We start from the raw sequence: 25,268 nt of genomic DNA, 5'->3' as shown, positions 1-25,268 counted from the left end.
TTTAAATAAGATGGCTGGAGAGGATCTTATTGAAAGTGAATACTCAGAAAATCAATAATTTTTTTTCTCTTGTTTCTGGCTTTTCATTTTTTACCATGTATTAATCTTGGGAACTGTAGAACGATTACAAGAGCGATGTGTTTTTGAAAATACACTCACTGAAAACAGCATTTAGAACTGTTGCATACACATTGGTTTATTTACACTATCCCCACCAAGAATTGTTAAGAATATAGGAGATTGGGAAGAGAGCATGTCTGTTGTCTCACGAGGGGATCTTAAGACCTTGGGAAATAAGGTTTACCACTCTGCACAGACAATGTAACAAGGATGTTCTAACTCTCTTACATATTGCAAAGTGGCATGAATTGCAATGATAAATTGCTCAGATAATTGGATGTAGATTCATGGTAGAGGCTGAAATGATATTCTTAAAGAAACAATTGCCAGATGGTTTTTAATGTTTTTATTATCCTGATCCATCTTTTCACTTGAAAATTTTATTTTTAATCATTTATTTTCATTAAGTTAATAAACTGAAACTCCTCCTCTGTTCTGATATACTGATCCAATCATCACTGTCCATGGAGAGCATACCAATTTTTGTCAGGAATGTTCAAGTTTTTATTCCTATGGATTTTAATTTGCTGAGGAAGGAAGCACTCAACAGAACAAGAGGCCCTCAGTTTCCAAAAAATGCTTTACCCTGATTGACTATTAGTATTATTAATATTCTGGTGATTAATAACTTAAGAAACGCACTGCAAGTTTATATGACTTTAGTGATTTAAAAGAAAAAAAATGTACGGAATATTGTCTTGGGATTTTCACATAAAAATGCCTGTAACAGGGCTTCCCTGGTGGCGCAGTGGTTGAGAGTCCGCCTGCCGATGCAGGGGACGCGGGTTCGTGCCCCGGTCTGGGAGGATCCCACGTGCCGCGGAGTGGCTGGGCCCGTGAGCCATGGCCGCTGGGCCTGCACGTCCGGAGCCTGTGCTCCGCAACGGGAGAGGCCACCACAGTGAGAGGCCCGCGTACTGCAAAAAAAAAAAAAAAAAAAAAAAAAAATGCCTGCAACACCTTAACAGCAGACATAGCACTTTTGAAGCACCTTTTGGAAAGCAATAGTTACTGTCTCAGAAACCTTTGAGATGTTACAGATTAATTTCTAATTTATAGCTGTTGGAATAATTTAGCATAAAAAAGACACAGATGAGCTTTTGCACCAGCTTTCAAGGACAGACCCTATTCCTCTTGCCCAAACAGGACATTATAACTTGTGTATCTGTCTGAAGACTTGGGAGATAAGGGCAGGGGCCTGGAAAAGGAGAGTTGGAGGTGCTAGTTTGCCAGGACCACGTGATAAGAAGTTTTGACTGCCAGCAATGGAGTGAATTGGAGCTGCAGAGTCTGACATCAGCAAGAACAATTAGTAAAAAAAAAAAAAAAAAAAAAATTGGGATTTTCTTGAAGTAGCGAAGAACTCCTGACAGGGACCAATAAGGTGGTAGCTGCTATACTGATGGTGTAATGTGTGTTATATTTAGCTGAAAAAAGAAAACTGTTCTTCTACTCGTGAGACAGGGGCAGTATGTCTGCTGTCCCTGTCTCATACAAGGGGTATGTCTGCTCATACAGAAGATGGCAAAATAAACCTGAACTTGCATGAAGACTGAAGTGCTTCAGCATGTATTTGACACTATTAATTTGGGGTTGCTGTTTAAATCCACTAGTTCAGTGTCATGAGGTGACGGGACGAAGAAGTATTTCATATCCACAGTGGAAAGAAGTAAAAGCTATTATAAGCCTTTTTTTTTTTTTTTTTTTTTTTTTTTGCGGTATGCGGGCCTCTCACGGTTGTGGCCTCTCCCGTCGCAGAGCACAGGCTCCGGACGCGCAGGCTCAGCGAACATGGCTCACAGGCCTACCCACTCCGCGGCATGTGGGATCTTCCCGGACCGGGGCACGAACCCGTGTCACCTGCATTGGCAGGCAGACTCTCAACCACTGCGCCACCAGGGAAGCCCTATCAAGGCTTTTGAATGAGTTGTTTGATGTCTAAATACTTAGACTCTATTTAGTGGTTTGTTTTTATTTCTATAAAACTTTCCCATACTTCTGTCCCCCATCTAACTATGACCAGACAACTGCCAAAACCCAAAGGGGTCGATGCTCTTATTCTAACACTTGATTCTAACCTTCAAACAGTTGAATGTGGCTCATTCCCCTAGCCCCAAGAATACATGATTCACTGGGCTGGAGCTTGGGATTTACTCTGATCAAAGATCAATTCTACCTTGGGATCTATTAAACCACATACATTTTTTTTGGAATATAATTGCTTTACAATGGTGTGTTAGCTTCTGCTTTATAACCAAGTGAATCAGTTATACATATACATATGTTCCCATATCTCTTCCCTCTTGCATCTCCCTCCCTCCCACCCTCCCTATCCTACCACTCCAGGTGGTCACAAAGCTCCGAGCTGATCTCCCTGTGCTATGGAGCTGCTTCCCATTAGCTATTTACCTTACGTTTGGTAGTGTATATATGTCCATGCCTCTCTCTCTCTTTGTCATAGCTTACCCTTCCCCCTCCCCATATCGTCAAGTCCATTGTCAGGTAGGTCTGTGTCATTAGTACTGTTTAAAACCTAGGTTCTTCATAACATTTTTTTTCTTAAATTCCATATATATGTGTTAGCATACGGTATTTGTCTTTCTCTTTCTGACTTACTTCACTCTGTATGACAGACTCTAGGTCTATCCACCTCATTACAAATAGCTCAATTTCGTTTCTTTTTATGGCTGAGGAATATTCCATTGTATATAGGTGCCACATCTTCTTTATCCATTCATCAGATGATGGACACTTAGGTTGTTTCCATCTCCAAGCTCTTGTAAATAGAGCTGCAATGAACATTTTGGTACATGTCTCTTTTTGAATTATGGTTTTCTCAGGGTATATGCCCAGTAGTGGGATTACTGGGTCATATGGTAGTTCTATTTGTAGTTTTTTAAGGAACGTCCATACTGTTCTCCATAGTGGCTGTACCAATTCACATTCCCACCAGCAGTGCAAGAGTGTTCCCTTTTCTCCACACCCTCTCCAGCATTTATTGTTTCTAGATTTTTTAATGATGGACATTCTGACTGGTGTGAGATGATATCTCATTGTAGTTTTGATTTGCATTTCTCTAATGATTAATGATGCTGAGCATTCTTTCATCTGTTTGTTGGCAGTCTGTATATCTTCTTTGGAGAAATGTCTATTTAGGTCTTCTGCCCATTTTTGGATTGGATTGTTTGTTTTTTTGTTATTGAGCTGCATGAGCTGCTTGTAAATTTTGGAGATGAATCCTTTGTCAGTTGCTTCATTTACAAATATTTTCTCCCATTCTGAGGGTTATCTTTTTGTCTTGTTTATGGTTTCCTTTGCTGTGCAAAAGCTTTTAAGTTTCATTAGGTCCCATGTGTTTATTTTGGTTTTTATTTCCATTTCTCTAGGAGGTGGGTCCAAATGGATCTTGCTGTGATTTATGTCATAGAGTGTTCTGCCTATGTTTTCCTCTAAGAGTTTGATAGTGTCTGGCCGTATATCTAGGTCTTTGATCCATTTTGAGCTTATTTTTGTGTATGGTGTTAGGGAGTGATCTAATCTCATACTTTTACATGTCCCTGTCCACTTTTCCCAGCACCACTTATTGAAGAGACTGTCCTTTCTCCACTGTACATTCCTGCCTCCTTTATCAAAGATAAGGTGACCTTATGTGTGTGGGTTTATCTCTGGGCTTTCTATCCTGTTTCATTTATCTATCTTTCTGTTTTTGTGCCAGTACCATACTGCCTTGATTACTGTAGCTTTGTAGTATACTCTGAAGTCAGGGAGCCTGATTCCTCCAGCTCCATTTTTCGTTCTCAAGATTTCTTTGGCTATTCGGGGTCTTTTGTGTTTCCATACAAATTGTGAAATTTTTTGTTCTAGTTCTGTGAAAAATGCCAGTGGTAGTTTGATAGGGATTGCCTTGAATCTGTAGATTGCTTTGCGTAGTAGAGACATTTTCACAGTATTGATTCTTCCAATCCAAGAACATGGTATATCTCTCCATCTATTTCCATCATCTTTAATTTCTTTCATCAGTGTCTTATAATTTTCTGCATACAGGTCTTTTGTCTCCTTAGGTAGGTTTATTCCTAGATATTTTATTCTTTTTGTTGCAATGGTAAATGGGAGTGTTTTCTTGATTTCACTTTCAGATTTTTCATCATTAGTGTACAGGAATGCTGGAGACTTCTCTGCATTAATTTTGTATCCTGCTACTTTACCAAATTCATTGATTAGCTCTAGTAGTTTTCTGGTAGCATCTTTAGGATTCTCTATGTATAGTGTCATATCATCTGCAAACAGTGACAGCTTTAATTCTTCATTTCTGATTTGGATTCCTTTTATTTCCTTTTCATCTCTGATTGTTGTGTCTAAAACTTCCAAAACTATGTTGAGTAAGAGTGGTGAGAGTGGGCAACCTTGTCTTGTTCCTGATCTTAGTGGAAATGGTTTCAGTTTTTCACCACTGAAGACGATGTTGGCTGTGGGTTTGTCATATATGGCCTTTATTATGTTGAGGAAAGTTCCCTCTATGCCTACTTTCTGCAGGGCTTTTATCATAAAGGGTGTTGAATTTTGTCGAAAGCTTTCTCTGCATCTATTGAGATGGTCGTATGGTTTTTCTCCTTCGATTTGTTAATAGGGTGTATCACGTTGATTGATTTGCGTATATTGAAGAATCCTTGCATTCCTGGAATAAACCCCACTTGATCATGGTGTATGATCCTTTTTATGTGCTGTTAGATTCTGTTTGCTAGTATTTTGTTGAGGATTTTTGCATCTATGTTCATCAGTGATATTGGCCTGTAGTTTTCTTTCTTTGTGACATTCTTGTCTGGTTTTGGTATCAGGGTGATGGTGGCCTCATAGAATGAGTTTGGGAATGTTCCTCCCTCTGCTATATTTTGGAAGTGTTTGAGAAGGATAGGTGTTAGCTCTTCTCTAAATGTTTGATAGAATTCACCTGAGAAGCCATCTGGTCCTGGGCTTTTGTTTGTTGGAAGATTTTAAATCACAGTTTCAATTTCAGTGCTTGTGATTGGTCTGAGGTCTTCTGCCAGCGTTCAGTAGGTGTTCTGTAGGAGTTGTTCCACGTGTAGATGTATTTCTGGTTTATCTGTGGAGAGTAAGTTGACCTCCGTGTCTTACTCTTCCGCCATCTTCCCCAGAAGTCTGAAACCAAATACTTTTTGAAAGGACAATGAAAACACTTTCAAAATAATACTTGATATGTGTCTCTTGGTTATATAACAGCAATGGATAATTAAACTGGGAAGCTTAATTAAACTGTAGATGGAAAGCTTATCAAATTTAAAGGATCACTGGTCATGTAATTTATACAAGTAGTAATTACAGAATGTTGGACATTTTTTCCTCTCCTCCAGTCAAATAGTTCATCTGCAATGGGAGCCATGGGTTCTGGGAAATTTGGACCTCCAAAAAGGGAAGCACTTAAATGTAAGTTATTTAATAAAGCATATAGATCAATATAATCAGTATAATCTTTTCTTTGGGAGCAAAATTATAGGGAGAGTAATACTAACTAACACTAGCACTTATCAAAGATGAACTGAAATAATTGTGGGAATGATGAACAACTATTTACATATAAAGATGTTGTTTTTACTCTAGTGTTGCAGGTAAGTTGTTTTTCTAGTAATGGAAATTAATTTGCCTTTAGTTATTCACATTTTTTGGCATATTTTCTGAGATGGAATACGAAGAAAGTCACATGTGGTTAGGTGACTTTTTTATTATTTAGGGTCTAGTTACCACGACATTTAACTTCTTCACATTCTATGCTGCTATATTCTGGTAATTTCCCAGAATTCATTAATTCATTCAATAAATATTTGTTGAGAGCTAATTATGTACCAGGTAGTATGATCATCTCTGAGACTACAGTGGAGATCAAAATAGAAAGGGTCCCTGCCCCCATTGAGCTAATAGTCCTTTGGAGAACACAATGAAACAAATAACTACACAATTATATCTTATATTGAAAAGCTTATAAATTAAAGCCCATGGGGTGACTTATAAAATCACGGGTCCAGTAAACTAGAATAAATATTTTTGGGTGTTTTCCCAGCATTTTGGGCTATACATTTTCACAGAGTTGAACATTTTACAGGTCTTTAAAAATATAGAAATCTGTAATTCTGTTGGTCGTGATCACAGTTACCAAAGGGTGGACAGGGAGAGGAAATGAAGTACTCTCATCAATTTAGGTAATTGTAAAAGATTTTGTCTGGAAAAATGTTTAAAATAATGACTGAAATGAGGTCTGAGTGGACAATTTTTAAATTTCAGTTATTCTACATACTCAAGAGTCTATTTGCCTTATTCATGAGATATTCACTTCACAGAAGACTAGTTCAAATTTGGATGTATTACTGTGCTGCCTGTATTTCTGATAATGTAAGTCTAATAACCTCTAAATTCTAAGAACAATGAGTCATATGTAAAACATTATATATAAATCTGTAATTATGCTTTACAAAGCCCATGCTAGATGGAAGCAGATCATTTCAAATGAACTCGCAGAATTGAAAACCTGACAATCAGGTGCATCTCTGGGAATGCTTAACGGTAATCAAAATAATGTTCTGCACCTAATGTGGGTCTCCATTTGTTGCCACAACAGTTGGAAAAAATGCAAGCTGGTATTTAGCATGCCTATTTACTTTCTCTTTTTTTAAAAAAACATCTTTATTGGAGTATAATTGCTTTACAATGTTGTGTCAGTTTCTGCTGTATAACAAAGTGAATCAGCTATACATATACATATATCCCCATATCCCCTCCCTCAGCATCTCCCTCCCACCCTCCCTATCCCACCCCTCTAGGTGGTCACAAAGCACCAAGCTGATCTCCCTGGGCTATGCGGCTGCTTCCCACTAGCTATCTATTTTATATTTGATAGTGTATATATGTCAATGCCACTCTCTCACTTCATCCCAACTTACCCTTCCCCCTCCCTGTGTCCTCAAGTCCATTCTCTATGTCTGCATGTTTATTCCTGTCCTGTCCCTAGGTTCTTCAGAATCCCTTTTTTTTTTAGATTCCATATATATGTGTTAGTATATGGTATTTGTTTTTCTCTTTCTGACTTACTTCACTCTGTATGACAGACTCTAGGTCCATCCACCTCACCACCTCTAATTTAATTTCTTTTTATGGCTGAGTAATATTCCATTGTATATATGTGCCACATCTTCCTTATCCATTCATCTGTCGATGCACATTTAGGTTGCTTCCATGCCCTGGCTATTGTAAATAGAGCTGCAATGAACATTGTGGCACATGGCTCTTTTTGAATTATTTTTTTCCCAGGGTATATGCCCAGTAGTGGGATTGCTGGGTCATATGGCAGTTGTATTTTTAGTTTTTTAAAGAACCTCCATACCCTTCTCCATAGTGGCTGTATCAATTTACATTCCCACCAACAGTGCAAGACGGTTCCCTTTTCTCCACACCCTCTCCAGCATTTATTGTTTGTAGATTTTTTGATGATGGCCATTCTGACTGGTGTGAGTGACACCTCATTGTAGTTTAGATTTGCATTTCTCTAATGATTAGAGATGTTGAGCATTCTTTCATGTGTTCGTTGGCAATCTGTATATCTTCTTTGGAGAACTGTCTATTTAGGTCTTCTGCCCATTTTTGGATTGGGTTGTTTGTTTTTTGATATTGAGCTGCATGAGCTGCTTGTAAATTTCAGAGACTGGTCCTTTGTCAGTTGCTTCATTTGCAAGTATTTTCTGCCATTCTGACAGTTGTCTTTTTGTCTTGTTTATGGTTTCCTTTGCTGTGCAAAAGCTTTTAAGTTTCATTAGGTCCCATTTGTTTATTTTTGTTTTCATTTCCATTTCTCTAGGAGGTGGGTCAAAAAGGATCTTGCTGTGGTTTATGTCATAGAGTGTTCTGCCTATATTTTCCTCTAAGTTTTATAGTGTCCGGCCTTACATTTAGGTCTTTAATCCATTTTGAGTTTATTTTTGTGTATGGTGTTAGGGAGTGTTCTAATTCCATTCTTTTACATGTGCCTGTCCAGTTTTCCCAGCACCACTTATTGAAAGGCTGTCTTTTCTGCACTGTATATTCTTGCCTCTTTTATCAAGATAAAGTGCCCATATGTGCGTGGGTTTATCTCTGGGCTTTCTATGCTGTTCCATTGATCTATATTTCTTTGTGCCAGTACCATACTGATTTTGTGCTTTGTTTTTGTGCCAGTACCATACTGTCTTGATTACTGTAGCTTTGTAGTATAGTCTAAAGTCAGGGAGCCTCATTCCTCCAGGTCCGTTTTTCTTTTTCAAGATTGCTTTGGCTATTCGGGGTCTTTTGTGTTTCCATACAAATTGTGAAAGTTTTTGTTCTAGTACTGTGAAAAATGCCAATGGTAGTTTGATAGGGATTGCACTGAATCTGTAGATTGCTTTTGGTAGTACAGTCATTTTCACAATGTTGAATCTTCCAATCCAAGTATATGGTATATCTCTCCATCTGTTTCTATCATCTTTAATTTCTTTCATCAGTGTCTTATAGTTTTCTGCATATAGGAATTTTGTGTCCTTAGGTAGGTTTATTCCTAGGTATTTTATTCTTCTGGTTGCAATGGTAAATGGGAGTGTTTCCTTAATTTCTCTTTTAGATTTTTCATCATTAGTGTATAGGAATGCAAGAGATTTCTGTGCATTAACTCTGTATCCTGCTACTTTACCAGATTCATTGATTAGCTCTAGTAGTTTTCTGGAAGCAGCTTTAGGATTCTCTATGTGTAGTATCATGTCATCTGCAAACAGTGACAGTTTTATCTCTTCTTTTCCAATTTGATTCCTTTTATTTCTGTTTCTTCTCTGATTGCTGTGGCTAAAACTTCCAAAACTCGGACTTCCGGGTAAGATGGCGGAAGAGTAAGACGCGGAGATCACCGTCCTCCCCACGGATACACCAGAAATACAGCTACACGTGGAACAACTCCTACAGAACACCTACTGAACGCTGGCAGAAGACCCCAGACCTCCAAAAAGGCAAGAAACTCCCCACATACCTGGGTAGGGTGGAGCGGAGAGATTCCCGCACGGAGGGTCAGTGCAGGGCGGCGCTCACCAGCCCGAGAGGCTTGTCTGCTCGCCCCGGCGGTGCTGGAAGCTGAGGCTCGGGCTTCGGTCGGAGCGCAGGGAGAGGACTGGGGCTGGCGGCGAGAACTCAGCCAGGAGGGGGCTAGTGAGCCACGGCTAGCCGGCAGGGAGTCCGGGAAAACTCTGGAGCTGCCGAAGAGGCAGGAGACTTTTTCTTCCCTCTTGCTTTCCTGGTGCGTGAGGAGAGGGGATTAGGAGCGCTGCTTAAAGGGGCTCCACAGACGGGCGCGAGTCACGACTGAAAGCGCGGAGCCCAGTGACGGGCGTGGGACGCTGGGGCTGCTGCTGCCGCCGCCAAGAAGCCTGTGCGCGAGCGCAGGTCACTGTCCACACCGCCCTTCCGGGAGCCTGTGCAGCCCGCCACTGCCCGGGTCCCGGGATCCAGGGGTGGCTTCCCTGGGGGAGTGCACGGTGCACCTCGGGCTGGTGCAACGTCACGCTGACCTCTGCCGCTGCAGGCTCACCCCGCACTCCGTGCCCCTCCCTCCCGCCCGGCCTGAGTGAGCCAGAGTCCCCGAAGAGGCTGCTCCTTTAACCCTGTCCTGTCTGAGCGAAGAACAGACGCCCTCCGGCGACCTACATGCAGAGGCGGGGCCAAATCCAAAGCTGAGACCCAGGAGCTGTGAGAACAGAGAGGAGAAAGGGAAACCTCTCCCAGCAGCCTCAGAAGCAGCACATTAAAGCTCCACAATCAACTTGATGTACCCTGCATCTGTGGAATACGTGAATGGACAACAAATCATCCCAAATTGAGGAGCCAGGAGTCAGTGCTGTGCCTCTGAGGTGGGAGAGCCAACGTCAGGACACTGGTCCACAAGAGACCTCCCAGCTCCACATAATATCAAACGGCAAAAATCTTCCAGAGATCTCCATCTCAACACCAGCACCCACCTTCACTCAACGACCAGCAAGCTACAGTGCTGGACACCCTATGCCAAACAACTAGCAAGACAGGAACACAACACCACCCATTAGCAGAGAGGCTGCCTAAAATCATAATAAGTCCACAGACACGCCAAAACACACCACCAGACGTGTACCTGCCCACCAGAAAGACAAGATCGAGCCTCATCCACCAGAACACAGGCACTAGTCCCCTCCACCAGGAAGCCTACACAACCCACTAAACCAACCTTAGCCACTGGGGACAGACACCAAAAACAACAGGAACTATGAACCTGCAGCCTGCAAAAAGGAGACCCCAAACACAGTAACATAAGCAAAATGAGAAGACAGAAAAACACACAGCAGGAGAAGGAGCAAGATAAAAACCCACCAGACCTAACAAATGAAGAGGTAATAGGCAGTCTACCTGAAAAAGAATTCAGAATAATGATGGTAAAGATGATCCAAGATTCTATTTCTCAGATCCAAAATCTTGGAAATAGAATAGACAAAATGCAAGAAACAGTTAACAAGGACCTAGAAGAACTAAAGATGAATCAAGCATCGATTAAAAACACAATACATGAAATAAAAAAATACTTTAGATGGGATCAATAGCAGAATAACTGAGGCAGAAGAACGGATAAGTGAGGTGGAAGATAAAATAGTGGAAATAACTGATGCAGAGCAAAATAAAGAAAAAAGAATGAAAAGAACAGAGGACAGTCTCAGAGACCTCTGGGACAACATTAAACGCACCAACATTCAAATTATAGGGGTTCCAGAAGAAGAAGAGAAAAAGAAAGGGACTGAGAAAATATTTGAAGAGATTATAGTTGAAAACTTCCCTAATATGGGAAAGGAAATAGTTAATCAAGTCCAGGAGGCACAGAGAGTCATATACAGAATAAATCCAAGGAGAAATACGCCAAGACACATATTAATCAAACTGTCAAAAATTAAACACAAGGAAATCATATTAAAAGCAGCAAGGCAAAAACAACAAATAACACACAAGGGAATCCCCATCAGGATAACAGCTGATCTCTCAGCAGAAACTCTACAAGCCAGAAGGGAGTGGCAGGACATAATTAAAGTGATGAAGGAGAAAAACCTGCAACCAAGATTACTCTACCCAGCAAGGATCTCATTCAGATTTGATGGAGAAATTAAAACGTTTACAGACAAGCAAAAGCTGAGAGAGTTCAGCACCACCAAACCAGCTTTACAACAAATGCTAAAGGAACTTCTCTAGGCAAGAAACACAACAGAAGGAAAAGACCTACAATAATGAACCCAAAACAATTAAGAAAATGGGAAGAGGAACATACATATCGATAATTACCTTAAATGTAAATGGACTAAATGCTCCCACCAAAAGACACAGGTTGGCTGAATGGATACAAAAAAAGGACCCATAGATATGCTGTCTACAAGAGACCCACTTCAGACCTAGAGACACAAACAGACTGAAAGTAAGGGGATGGAAAAAGATATTCCATGCAAATGGAAACCAAAAGAAAGCTGGAGTAGCAATTCTCATATCAGACAAAATAGACTTTAAAATAAAGACTACTAGAAGAGACAAAGAAGGACACTACATAATGATCAAGGGATCGATCCAAGAAGAAGATATAACAATTGTAAATATTTATGCACCAAACATAGGAGCACCTCAATACATAAGGCAAATACTAACAGCCATAAAAGGAGAAATCGACAGTAACACAATCATAGTAGGGGACTTTAACACCCCACTTTCACCAATGGACAGATCATCCAAAATGAAAATAAATAAGGAAACACAAGCTTTAAATGATACATTAAACAAGATGGACTTAATTGATATTTATAGGACATTCCATCCAAAAACAACAGAATACACATTTTTCTCAAGTGCTCATGGAACATTCTCCAGGATAGATCATATCTTGGGTCATAAATCAAGCCTTGGTAAATTTAAGAAAATTGAAATTGTATCAAGTATCTTTTCTGACCACAATGCTATGAGACTAGATATCAATTACAGGAAAAGAGCTGTAAAAAATACAAACACATGGATGCTAAACAATACACTACTTAATAACAAAGTGATCACTGAAGAAATCAAAGAGGAAATTAAAAAATACCTAGAAACAAATGACAATGGAGACACGACGACCCAAAACCTATGGGATGCAGCAAAAGCAGTTCTAAGAGGGAAGTTTATAGCAATACAATCCCACCTTAAGAAACAGGAAACATCTCGAGTAAACAACCTAACCTTGCACCTAAAGCAATTAGAGAAAGAAGAACAAAAGCATCCCAAAGTTAGCAGAAGGAAAGAAATCATAAAAATCAGATCAGAAATAAATGAAAAAGAAATGAAGGGAACGATAGCAAAGATCAATAAAACTAAAAGCTGGTTCTTTGAGAAGATAAACAAAATTGATAAACCATTAGCCAGACTCATCAAGAAAAAAAGGGAGAAGACTCAAATCAATAGAATTAGAAATGAAAAAGGAGAAGTAACAACTGACACTGCAGAAATACAAAAGATCATGAGAGATTACTACAAGCAACTCTATGCCAATAAAATGGACAACCTGGAAGAAATGGACAAATTCTTAGAAATGCACAACCTGCCAAGACTGAATCAGGAAGAAATAGAAAATATGAACAGACCATTCACAAGCACTGAAATTGAAACTGTGTTAAAAAAATCTTCCAACAAACAAAAGCCCAGGACCAGATGGCTTCACAGGTGAATTCTATCAAGCATTTAGAGAAGGGCTAACACCTATTCTTCCCAAACTCTTCCAAAATATAGCAGAGGGAGGAACACTCCCAAACTCATTCTACGAGGCCACCATCACCTTGATACCAAAACCAGACAAGGATGTCACAAAGAAAGAAAACTACAGGCCAATATCACTGATGAACATAGATGCAAAAATCCTCAACAAAATACTAGCAAACAGAATCCAACAGCACATAAAAAGGATCATACACCATGATCAAGTGGGGTTTATTCCAGGAATGCAAGGATTCTTCAATATACGCAAATCAATCAACGTGATACACCATATTAACAAATTGAAGGAGAAAAACCATATGATCATCTCAATAGATGCAGAGAAAGCTTTCGACAAAATTCAACACCCATTTATGATAAAAACCCTGCAGAAAGTAGGCATAGAGGGAACTTTCCTCAACATAATAAAGGCCATATATGACAAACCCACAGCCAGCATCGTCCTCAATGGTGAAAAACTGAAACCATTTCCACTAAGATCAGGAACAAGACAAGGTTGCCCACACTCACCACTCTTATTCAACTTAGTTTTGGAAGTTTTAGCCACAGCAATCAGAGAAGAAAAGGGAATAAAAGTAATCCAAATCGGAAAAGAAGAAGTAACGCTGGCACTGTTTGCAGATGACATAATACTATACATAGAGAATCCTAAAGATGCTACCAGAAAACTACTAGAGCTAATCAATGAATTTGGTAAAGTTGCAGGATACAAAATTAATGCACAGAAATCTCTGGCATTCCTATATACTAATGATGAAAAATCTGAAAGTGAAATCAAGGAAACACTCCCATTTACCATTGCAAGAAAAAGAATAAAATATCTAGGAATAAACCTACCTAAGGAGACAAAAGACCTGTATGCAGAAAATTATAAGACACTGATGAAAGAAATTAAAGATGATACAAATAGATGGAGAGATGTACCATGTTCTTGGATTGGAAGAATCAACATTGTGAAAATGACTCTACTACCCAAAGCTATCTACAGATTCAATGCAATCCCTATCAAACTACCACTGGCATTTTTCACAGAACTAGAGCAAAAAATTTCACAATTTGTATGGAAACACAAAAGACCCCGAATAGCCAAAGCAATCTTGAGAACGAAAAATGGAGCTGGAGGAATCAGGCTCCCTGACTTCGGACTATACTACAAAGCTACAGTAATCAAGACAGTATGGTACTGGCACAAAAACAGAAAGATAGATCAATGGAACAGGATAGAAAGCCCAGAGATAAACCCACGGACATATGGTCATCTTATCTTTTATAAAGGAGGCAGGAATGTACAGTGGAGAAAGGACAGTCTCTTCAATAAGTGGTGCTGGGAAAACTGGATAGGGACATGTAAAAGTATGAGATTAGATCACTCCCTAACACCATACACAAAAATAAGCTCAAAATGGATTAAAGACCTAAATGTAAGGCCAGACACTATCAAACTCTTAGAGGAAAACATAGGCAGAACACTCTATGACATAAATCACAGCAAGATCCTTTTTGACCCACCTCCTAGAGAAATGGAAATAAAGACAAAAATAAACAGATGGGACCTAATGAAAGTTAAAAGCTTTTGCACAGCAAAGGAAACCATAAACGAGACCAAAAGACAACCCTCAGAATGGGAGAAAATATTTGTAAATGAAGCAACTGACAAAGGATTAATCTCCAAAATTTATAAGCATCTCATGCAGCTCAATAACAAAAAAGCAAACAACCCAATCCAAAAATGGGCAGAAGACCTAAATAGACATTTCTCCACAGAAGATATACAGACTGCCAACAAACACATGAAAGGATGCTCAACATCTTTGCTCATTAGAGAAATGCAAATCAAAACTACAATGAGATATCATCTCACACCAGTCAGAATGGCCATCATCAAGAAATCTAGAAACAATAAATGCTGGAGAGGGTGTGGAAAAAAAGGAACCCTCTTGCACTGCTGGTGGGAATGTGAATTGGTACAGCCACTATGGAGAACAGTATGGAGGTTCCTTAAAAAACTACAAATAGAACTACCATATGACCCAGTAATCCCACTACTGGGCATATACCCTGAGAAAACCATAATTCAAAAAGAGACATGTACCAAAATGTTCATAGCAGCCCTATTTACAATAGCCCGGAGATGGAAACAACCTAAGTGTCCATCATCAGATGAATGGGTAATGAAGATGTGGCACATATATACAATGGAATATTCCTCAGCCATAAAAAGAAATGAAATTGAGCTATTTGTAATGAGGTGGATGGACCTAGAGTCTGTCATACAGAGTGAAGTAAGTCAGAAAGAGAAAGACAAATACTGTATGCTGACACATACATATGGAATTTAAGAAAAAAAAATGTCATGAAGAGCATAGGGGTAAGACAGGAATAAAGACACAGACCTACTAGAGAATGGACTTGAGGATATGGGGTGGGGGAAGGGTAAGCTGTGACAAAGTGAAAGAGCGGCATGGACATATATACACTACCAAACATAAGGTAGATAGCTAGTGGGAAGCAGCCGCATAGCACAGGGAGATCAGCTCGGTGCTTTGTGACCGCCTGGAGGGGTGGGATAGGGAGGGTGGGAGGGAGATGCAAAAGGGAGGGGATATGGGGACATATGTATATGTATAACTGATTAAATTTGTTATAAAGCAAAAAAAAAAAAAAACCTTCCAAAACTGTTGAATAATAGTGGTGAGAGTGGGCAACCTTGTCTTGTTCTTGATCTTAGTGGAAAGGGTTTCTCTTTTTCTCCAGTGAGAACAATGTTGGCTATGAGTTTGTCATATATGGCCTTTATTATGTTGAGGTAAGTTCCTCTATGCCTACTTTCTGGAGAGATTTTATCATCAATGGGTGTTGAATTTTGTCAAAAGCTTTTTCTGCATCTATTGAGATTATCATATGGTTTTTATCATTCAGTTTGTTAATATGCTGAATCACATTGATTGATTTCCATATATTGAAGAATCCTTGCATTCCTGGGATAAATCCCACTTGATCATGTTTTATGATCCTTTTATGTGCTGTTGGATTCTGTTTTCTAGTATTTTGTTGAGGATTTTTGCCTCTATGTTCATCAGTGATATTGGCCTGTAGTTTTCTTTCTTTGTGACATTTTTGTCTGGTTGGTATGAGGTGTGATGGTGGTCTCGTAGAATGAGTTTGGGACTGTTCCTCCCTCTGCTATATTTTGGAAGAGTTTCAGAAGCATAGGTGTTAGCTCTCTCTAAATGTTTGATAGAATTCACTCATGAAGCAATCTGATCCTGGGCTTTTGTTTGTTGGATGATTTTAAATCACAGTTTCAATTCCAGTGCTTGTGATTGGTCTGTTTATATTTTCTATTTCTTGCTGGTTCAGTCTCGGAAGGTTGTGCTTTTCCAAGAATGTGTCCATTTCTTCCAGGTTGTCCATTTTATTGGCATAGAGCTGCTTGTATTAATCACTCATGATTCTTTGTATTTCTGCAGGGTCAGTTGTTACTTCCCCTTTTTCATTTCTATTTGTGTTGATTTGCGTCTTCTCCCTTTTTTCTTGATGAGTCTGTATAGTGGTTTATCAATTTTGTTTATCTTCTCAAAGAACCAGCTTTTAGTTTTATTGATCTTTGCTATTGTTTCCTTCATTTCTTTTTCATTTATTTCTGATCTGATCTTTATGATTTCTTTCCTTCTGCTAATTTTGTTTTTTTTTTTTTCTTCTTTCTCTAATTGCTTTAGGTGTAAGGTTAGGTTGTTTATTTGAGATGTTTCTTGTTTCTTAAGTTAGTATTTTGTGGCTATAAACTTCCCTTTTAGAACTGCTTTTGCTGCATCCCATAGGTTTTGGGTCATTGTGTCTCCATTGTCATTTGTTTCTAGGTATTTCTGATTTCCTTTTTGATTTCTTCAGTGATCTCTTAGTTATTTAATAGTGTATTGTTTCGCCTTCATGAGTTTGTATTTTTTTACAGATTTTTCCTGTAATGGATATCTAATCTCATAGTGTTGTGTCGGAAAAGATACTTGATATGATTACAGTTTTCTTAAATATACCAAGGCTTGGTATATCCTGGAGAATGTTCTATGAGCACTTGAGAAGAAAGTATATTCTGTTGTTTTTGGATGGAAAGTCCTATAAATATCCATTAAGTCTATCTCATCTAATGTGTCTTTTAATGTTTGTGTTTCTTTATTTATTTTCATTTTGGTTGACCTGTCCATTGGTGACAGTGGGGTGTTAAAGTTCCCTACTGTTATTGTGTTACTGTTGATTTCCTCTTTTCTCGCTGTTAGCATTTGCCTTATGTATTGAGGTGCTCCTATGTTGTGTGCATAAATATTCACAATTGTTATATCTTCTTCTTGGATTGATCCCTTGATCATTATGTAGTGTCCTTCTTTTTATTCTGCTTTGTCATAGTTATTTCCACTGTTTGATATTCCAGGTCACTTATCCGTTCTTCTGCCTCAGTTATTCTGCCATTGATTCTTTCTAGAGAATTTTTAATTTCATTTCCTGTGTTATTCATCATTGTTTGCTCTTTAGTCCTTCTGGGTCCTTGTTAAACATTTCTTGTATTTTCTCCATTCTATTTCCAAGATTTTTGATCACCTTTACTATCATTACTCTGAATCCTTTTTCAGTTAGACTGCCTATTTCCTCTTCATTTGTTTGGTCTGGTGGGTTTTTATTTTGTTCTTTCCTCTGCTGCATATTTCTCATCTTCTCATTTTGCTTAACTTACCGTGTTTGGGGTCTCCTTTCCACAGGCTGCAGGTTCGTAGTTCCCATTGTTTTTGATGTCTGCCCCCAGTGTCTAAGGTTGATTCAATGGGTTGTTTAGGTTTCCTTGTGGAGGGGACTGGGGCCTGTGTTCTGGTGGATGAGCCTGGATCTTGTCTTTCTGGTGGGCAGGATCACGTCTGGTGGTGTGTTTTGGGGTTTCTGTGAACTTATTATGATTTTAGGCAGCCTCTCTGCTAATGGGTGGGGTTGTGTTCCTGTCTTCCTAGTTGTTTGGCATGGGGTGTCTAGCACTGGAGCTTGCTGGTTGTTGAGTGGAGCTGTGTCTTAGCATTGAGTTGGAGATCTCTGGGAGAGCTCTCGCCGCTTGATATTACGTGGAGCCGGGAGGTCTCTGGTGGTCCAGAACTCGGCTCTCCCACCTCAGAGGCTCAGGCCTGACACCCAGCTGGAACACCAAGATCCTTTCAGCCACATGGCCAGGTACATGTGGAGTTTCTTGCCTTTGGGAAGTCTGAGGTCTTCTGCCAGCATTCAGTAGGTGTTCTGTAGGTGTTGTTCCACATTTAGATGTATTACTGACGTATTTGTGGGGAGGAAGGTGATCTCCACGTCTTACTCTTCCGCCATCTTGAAGGTCCTCTGAATGGTTAAACATTACTGCTACTATTGGAGGCACTCCTGAGGTGGCTGTGGGTGGCTGTGGCTCACTGCGGGGATGAAGACTCTGGCAGCAACTGCTCTGGCAAGTACTCATTGGTGTGAGCCCCCATTTACTTTCAAACATTTAAAGATGACATGTAGAAACCCCAGGCATGTGCTCAGTTGACATAAAGGACAAATAAGAGAGATTTTCTTTAGAGCTCTTGTCTATATGAGGAAAATAATAGATTAAAAATGATCATTGTCTCTACTGTTTTCAGTTTCTTTCACTGATAGTATTTTTAAAGAACTATGTCAGACTTGCATGGAAAAGGTATCAAGGGGCTTTTAAATAGTAAAACACAAGGCAAGATAAAATATTTCTATCCAAATCAGATTGATTGCATGTTTGATTTGTTCTTTTATGTAAAAATATTTTACGTATGATTCTATTTGTTTCTGAAAAAATGTGTAATATTTCTTTGCATATATGTTGTATATAATATATATATTTTATACACAATATGTTACTTTATGTACTAAATATTTATATATTATATATTTTATATGTGTATATACACATATATGTATATATATTTCTGTAGATATAGATATAGATATACACACATATACAGAGAGAGAGAGAGAAAGAGAGAGAGAGAAAGAGAGAGGGACTGGAAAGATGTACACCAGAATGCTATCATTGATCATCTCTGGGTGGTTAGATTGTAGATTATTTTATTTTTTTCTTTTTGCTTATATGTCTTTTCCAAATTTTCTACAATTATTATTACAACTCTTCAATGTATTGGCTGTGTGTTGATTAAAAAATTTAAGTCAATTGTTACGAATTTAGCTTCTCTGATCAAAAAACAAGCTAGCGATTACAAATAGAAAATATTTCACTTCAGTGATCCCAAACTTAGTATGAAGAAGAACAGGAGCAATTTCAAGAGGTAAAACAGGCAAACACTTCAACTTTATCTTCCCTTTCTTCACAGTCATCCCTCAAACAAGTGATGAAAATAGTGAGCACATCTGGAATCCAGAGGAGGTTCCAGAAGGGGCAGAGTACCATGATGTGTGGGATATTAGAGAAACACCAGAGTAAGTCAAATGAAGCCAGGAACATGTTTTTTGTGGTTTAAGTTAGATGTGTCATCTGATACCAGCTTTTGACAAGATTCATAATGTAACTTCTACCATATATAATATAATATAATATATATATAATAATATATATAATATACAATTTTATATTATAAAATATAAAACTATGGTGACACACAGAAGGCATGTGTAATTGATGATTTTTTTCCTTCTAGAGCAGAAACAAATATTAAGACATAATACCTTTCTTTCAGTTATTATCTAACAAAAAGTGAAAAGTAGTCATTTCCATTATCACTTTATATTTAATATCATTTAGTTGTGTAATGTGGAAGTAACAGTGGGTAAAACCAGCCCATTAAATTACAAGCATTCATACAAGCTAAATTATTATGCCATGTTTTTGTGTCAAAGACTTGCTTTTAATTACTCAGTGTTCCACAATTTTAGTAAAAGGCTATGGTCTCCCACCAATTATCAGCTGTTACCTGGACTAATTTACTAGTTATTTTAGGATTATGTTTAGTATATTGTGCAGGCAGGATTGAAGGCTTGCTTTCTAGTCTTTTCAATAGGAATTATAAATATGAATTTTAGAATTATCATAAAAAACCTTTCATACTAATAAGTGAAATCACTCATACTGTTAAGGATTAAAGTGTGTTTACATACATAATTGAAATTAATGATTAAATACATTAAGCTTTATGTATATGTATAAGTGATTCACTTTGTTATAAAGCAGAAACTGACACACCATTGTAAAGCAATTATACTCTAATAAAGATGTAAAAAAAAAAATAATAAATAAATAAATAAACACACTAAGCTTTAAATATGTATTTTAAAATAAAATCTTGTTTGAATATTTAGAATAGCTTGAAAAACAAAGGCAATATTTATTAAATTATAGTGTGTTTTATAATGTTTTGAAAACTTCTATGGCAAAAATGATCTGAGAACTTTTCTAATTCTGACTGTAAAACTGTGTCCAATGCTTTAAAAAAAATGATGCTTCTATCTTCTATGTCAGTTCTGAAAATAGAAGCAGTGGGAGACTGCAGATAATTAACTAGAAAAAAAGTATCCAGCTTTCAAATAAACAATGTAAAAAACAGTAAACCTCATAAAAAAAGAAATCAAAGGGGATTTTAAAACATTTCTGTCTGCATCTTAAGTATGAAGGGAGTGAATCCCAGGTTATGTTTATACATTGCCCACACATCCCTATGAAAGGTAAGATTTAAGTCATTCATTTGTCACATAGTTTAATGAATGTCAAACATCCATATGTGGCTAGCTCCAAATCTAAGTAAATTTTTATTTTTCATCCTGATGTTTGATGTTCTGTAGAAAGAATATCCCTCAAAGCTTTAAATGAACAAGAACTCCAGTCAGGATATGAAGAAAATTGCTTTATAAGATTTTTTAATCTCAATTTTCTATCTTATGCAAATACATTCCAAACTGTCCCAATTGGTAAAGAAGAAAATGGGTAAAGAAGGTGAACAGGCAGATCACAAAAGAAGAATCACAAGTTACCAAATTAAAAATAATAAGGGCCTGAGCTAAGTCACTGGCCTTGGAGAGAAATATGAGTGTCTTTATTTGAGAGATATTTGAAGGAAGATTTGGTATTTGATTAGATATAATGAATGAGAGGAAAGCAGTAGCTAGAGCAAATCCATGTGGGATCCTGGGCATATAGATCAATATCTTTCTGTTTTGTTTTAACTTGGCTTCACCTTTGTGAATACCTGGTAGCTGTTACAGTCTATTAAGAAAAAAGTGTCCTATCTCAAATAGCTATTTACTGTTAGCCCTATTCCAACTCAGAGAAGTCCCTCTTTCATCCTTGGGCATTCCTATTTGCAAGTGGTCAGAAGTTCAATGTCTCCAGATACAATTTTCCAACTGCCTACTATATATATTTGCCTGAATGTCCCAAAGCACCTCACACTCCACACACCCTAAACCAAACTCACCATTTCCCCGCCACTTACATTCCCAATCACAGTTAGTGGCTTCACTGTTCACCCAGTCACCCAAGCTAGTAACCTCAGCATCATCTTTTTTTTTTTTTTTTTTGCGGTACGTGGGCCTCTCACTGTTGTGGCCTCTCCCATTGCGGAGCACAGGCTCTGGACGCACAGGCTCAGCGGCCATGGCTCACAGGCCCATCCGCTCCGCGGCATGAAGATCCGGTCCGGATCTTCCCGGACCGGGACATGAACCCCTGTCCCCTGCATTGGCAGGCGGACTCTCAACCACTGCACCACCAGGGAAGCCCTCAGCATCATCTTTGATGCTTTCCTGTCATTCATTATATCTAGTCAAATACCAAATCTTCCTTCAAATATTTGTAAATGTTTACTTACTTCATTCCATCTAAAAAGATAGGGTAGGGACTTCCCTGGCAGTCCAGTGGTTAAGACTCTGTGCTTCCAGTGCAGGGGGTGTGGGTTCGATCCCTGGTCAGAGAACTAAGATCCCACATGCTGTGCAGTGTGACCAAAATAAATAAATAAATAAAATTAAAATTAAAAAATAAAAAGATATAGTTCATTATGCTGGAGGTTTCTATAAACCACTCTATCCCTAGGGTCCCAAACTTGGGGGCAAGGAAAGATTTGTGAATTGTCATGTGTGAGGTGAAATACCAGGAAAACCTTTCACTGGACTAAGAATTCTGTAGGACTAGATTCTAAACACTGTAGTTGTACCTGTGCTGACTACACTACCCATGTTTCTACTGTAGAATTTTTGAGGTAGAAAACACAATAGAGATCATTTAGTTCAAACCCACCCCCTCCCATAAATTGTACAAATCTGGAAGCTGAGCACATGAGTTTGTGACTTGACCAAGATAACACAGTTAATGACAGAAAGAGTACTAAACCTGGATTTTCTAACTCTACTCTGAGGCTTAAATTGAACAGAGGAAGGTTTCCATTTATCCATAAAACCCTGGGTTATGGGCTCACTATTCTTCTAAGCAATTGTTTTCCAGGAAAGGAACTTCCTTTTTTCTTCTGCTTTTACTCTTACTAGAATCTTATTAGAAGTTCCCTCAATCTATTTTATTTGTATAGCTCTGAAATAGTGAAGCTTTATTTTTAGAAAACAGTATACACAACATAAATCCTGACAGTGTTAGGTATTTTTGACTGAATTTCTAGACTTTTGTTCCCTTATTTTCTGCTACATGCCTGAAAAACTGCAAGCACTTTATTTTGTCCTTTTATTTTTTGTAATAGCATGTCCTCATAAGTTTCTAGTTTTCTGCTCTGTGACAGGAAATTGCTCTTTCATTTGAGTCTCTATATCACTGGCTTTTTCTTCAGATATGAAGTTGTGTTCAAACAGCAGGTGGGAACAGAAGATATGTTCCTGGGATTGACCAGAAAGGATCCTTCAGCTGCGTGCTGTAAGGATCTAGTGGTAAGCCTCTCCCCTCTTCCCCATTTTCCATTTGACCATTATAGTTAAATTGACTGTTGTATACATAATACCATAGGCAAGGCTGTAAACCCTTTAAAAATAGTGGTTGCTACTCTTGCACTGCTGGTGGGAATGTGAATTGGTACAGCCACTATGGAGAACAGTATAGAGGTTCCTTAAAAAACTACAAATAGAACTACCATATGACCCAGCAATCCCACTACTGGGCATATACCCTGAGAAAACCATAATTCAAACAGAGTCATGTACCAAAATGTTCATTGCAGCCCTATTTACAATAGCCCGGAGATGGAAACAACCTAAGTGTCCATCATCAGATGAATGGATAAAGAAGATGTGGCACATATATACAATGGAATATTCCTCAGCCATAAAAAGAAATGAAATTGAGCTATTTGTAATGAGGTGGATAGACCTAGATTCTGTCATACAGAGTGAAGTATGTCAGAAAGAGAAAGACAAATACCGTATGCTAACACGTATATATGGAATTTAAGAAAAAAATGTCATGAAGAACCTAGGGGTAAAACAGGAACAAAGACACAAACCTACTTGAGAATGGACTTGAGGATATGGGGAGGGGGGAGGGTAAGCTGTGACAAAGCGAGAGAGAGGCATGGACATATATACACTACCAAACGTAAGGTAGATAGCTAGTGGGAAGCAGCCGCATAGCCTAGGGAGATCAGCTCGGTGCTTTGTGACCGCTTGGAGAGGTGGGAGGGAGAGAGATGCAAGAGGGAAGGGATATGGGAACAGATATATATGTATAACTGATTCACTTTGTTATAAAGCAGAAACTAACACACCATTGTGAAGCAATTATACTCCAATAAAAAAAAATAGTGGTTGCTATGTTTGAGGTACTAAGGGAATAATAGGATAGACAGTTTAAAATTGGTAAACGTGTACAAAATAAACTAAGTTTACACATGTGGATAAGATTTACAAATAAACAGAATCATATGATATAACACACTACTTCTAGTCCTAATAAAACTGCCCAATCTGGACTGAATTTTCTTTCATCCTAGTTCTGTACCATACATGTCATCTGATTTTTTTTTTACAACTTTATTGGTCTGGTGGGTTTTTATCTTGCTCCTTCACCTGCTGTGTGTTTTTCTGTCTTCTCATTTTGCTTATCTTACTGTGTTTGGGGTCTCCTTTTTGCTGGCTGCAGGTTTGTAGTTCCAGTTGTTTTTGGTGTCTGTCCCCAGTGGCTAAGGTTGGTTCAGTGGGTTGTGTAGGCTTCCTGGTGGAGGGGACTAGTGCCTGTGTTCTGGTGGATGAGGCTGGATCTTGTCTTTCTGGTGGGCAGGTACACGTCTGGTGGTGTGTTTTGGCGTGTCTGTGGACTTATTATGATTTTAGGCAGCCTCTCTGCTAATGGGTGGGGTTGTGTTCCTGTCTTGCTAGTTGTTTGGCATAGGGTGTCCAGCACTGTAGCTTGCTGGTCATTGAGTGAAGCTGGGTGCTGGTGTTGAGATGGAGATCTCTGGGAGATTTTCGCCCTTTGATATTATGTGGAGCTGGGAGGTCTCTTGTGGACCAGTGTCCTGAAGTTGGCTCTCCCACCTCAGAGGCATAGCATTGACTCCTGGCTGCAGCACCAAGAGCCTTTCATTCACATGGCTCAGAATAAAAAGGAGAAAAAGTAGAAAGAAAGAATTAGTAGAAGTAGAAAGAAAGAAAGAAAGAAAGAAAGAAAGAAAGAAAGAAAGAAAGAAAGAAAGAAGGAAAGAAAGAAAGAAAGGAGGGAGGCAGGGAGGAAGGAGGGAAGGAAGAAGGGAAGGAAGGAAAAAAGAAAGAAAGAAGATAAAGTAAAATAAAGTATGATAAAATATAATAAAGTTATTAAAATAAAAAATAATTATTAAGAAGAAAAAAAACGGACAGATAGAACCCTGGGATAAATGGTGGAAGCAAAGCTATACAGACAAAATCTCACACAGAACCATACACATACACACTCACAAAAAGAGGAAAAGGGGAAAAAATCATAAATCTTGCTCTCAAAGTCCACCTCCTCAATTTGGGATGATTCGTTGTCTAAAGGAGGGGGGGAAGGAAGGAAGGAAGGAAGGAAAGAAAGAAAGAAAGAAAGAAGATAAAGTAAATTAAAATAAAGTAAGATAAAATAAAATAAAGTTATTAAAGTAAAAAATAATTATTAAGAAAAAAATTAAAAACAAAAAAAAGGACGGATAGAACCCTAGGACAAAGGGTGGAAGCAAAGCTGTACAGACAAAATCTCACACAGAGGCATACACATACACACTCACGAAAAGAGGAAAAGGGGAAAAAAATCATAAAGCTTGCTCTCAAAGTCCACCTCCTCAATTTGGCATGATTCGTTGTCTATTCAGTTATTCCACAGATGCAGGGTACCACAAGTTGAT

The 25,268-nt window shown here is 38.5% G+C and overlaps 1 protein-coding gene across 1 annotated transcript in view; it reads left to right on the top strand.

Moving 5' to 3' along the window:
• Window positions 1–25,268, top strand: part of DNAAF6 (dynein axonemal assembly factor 6) — a 48,691-nt gene that overhangs the window by 2,517 nt on the left and 20,906 nt on the right. Inside the window, exons 2-4 of the mRNA XM_060088063.1 lie at window positions 5,490–5,562; window positions 19,296–19,401; window positions 22,749–22,845. Of these exons, the coding sequence (XP_059944046.1) occupies window positions 5,490–5,562; window positions 19,296–19,401; window positions 22,749–22,845 (276 nt within the window). The remainder of the gene's footprint in view (window positions 1–5,489; window positions 5,563–19,295; window positions 19,402–22,748; window positions 22,846–25,268) is intronic.

This window comes from Mesoplodon densirostris, chromosome X (genome assembly GCF_025265405.1).
Source record: "Mesoplodon densirostris isolate mMesDen1 chromosome X, mMesDen1 primary haplotype, whole genome shotgun sequence".
In the NCBI taxonomy this organism is placed as follows: Eukaryota; Metazoa; Chordata; class Mammalia; order Artiodactyla; family Ziphiidae; genus Mesoplodon; species Mesoplodon densirostris.
Note: the sequence above shows the minus strand (reverse complement) of the source record. Positions and strands in the feature narration are given on the sequence as shown.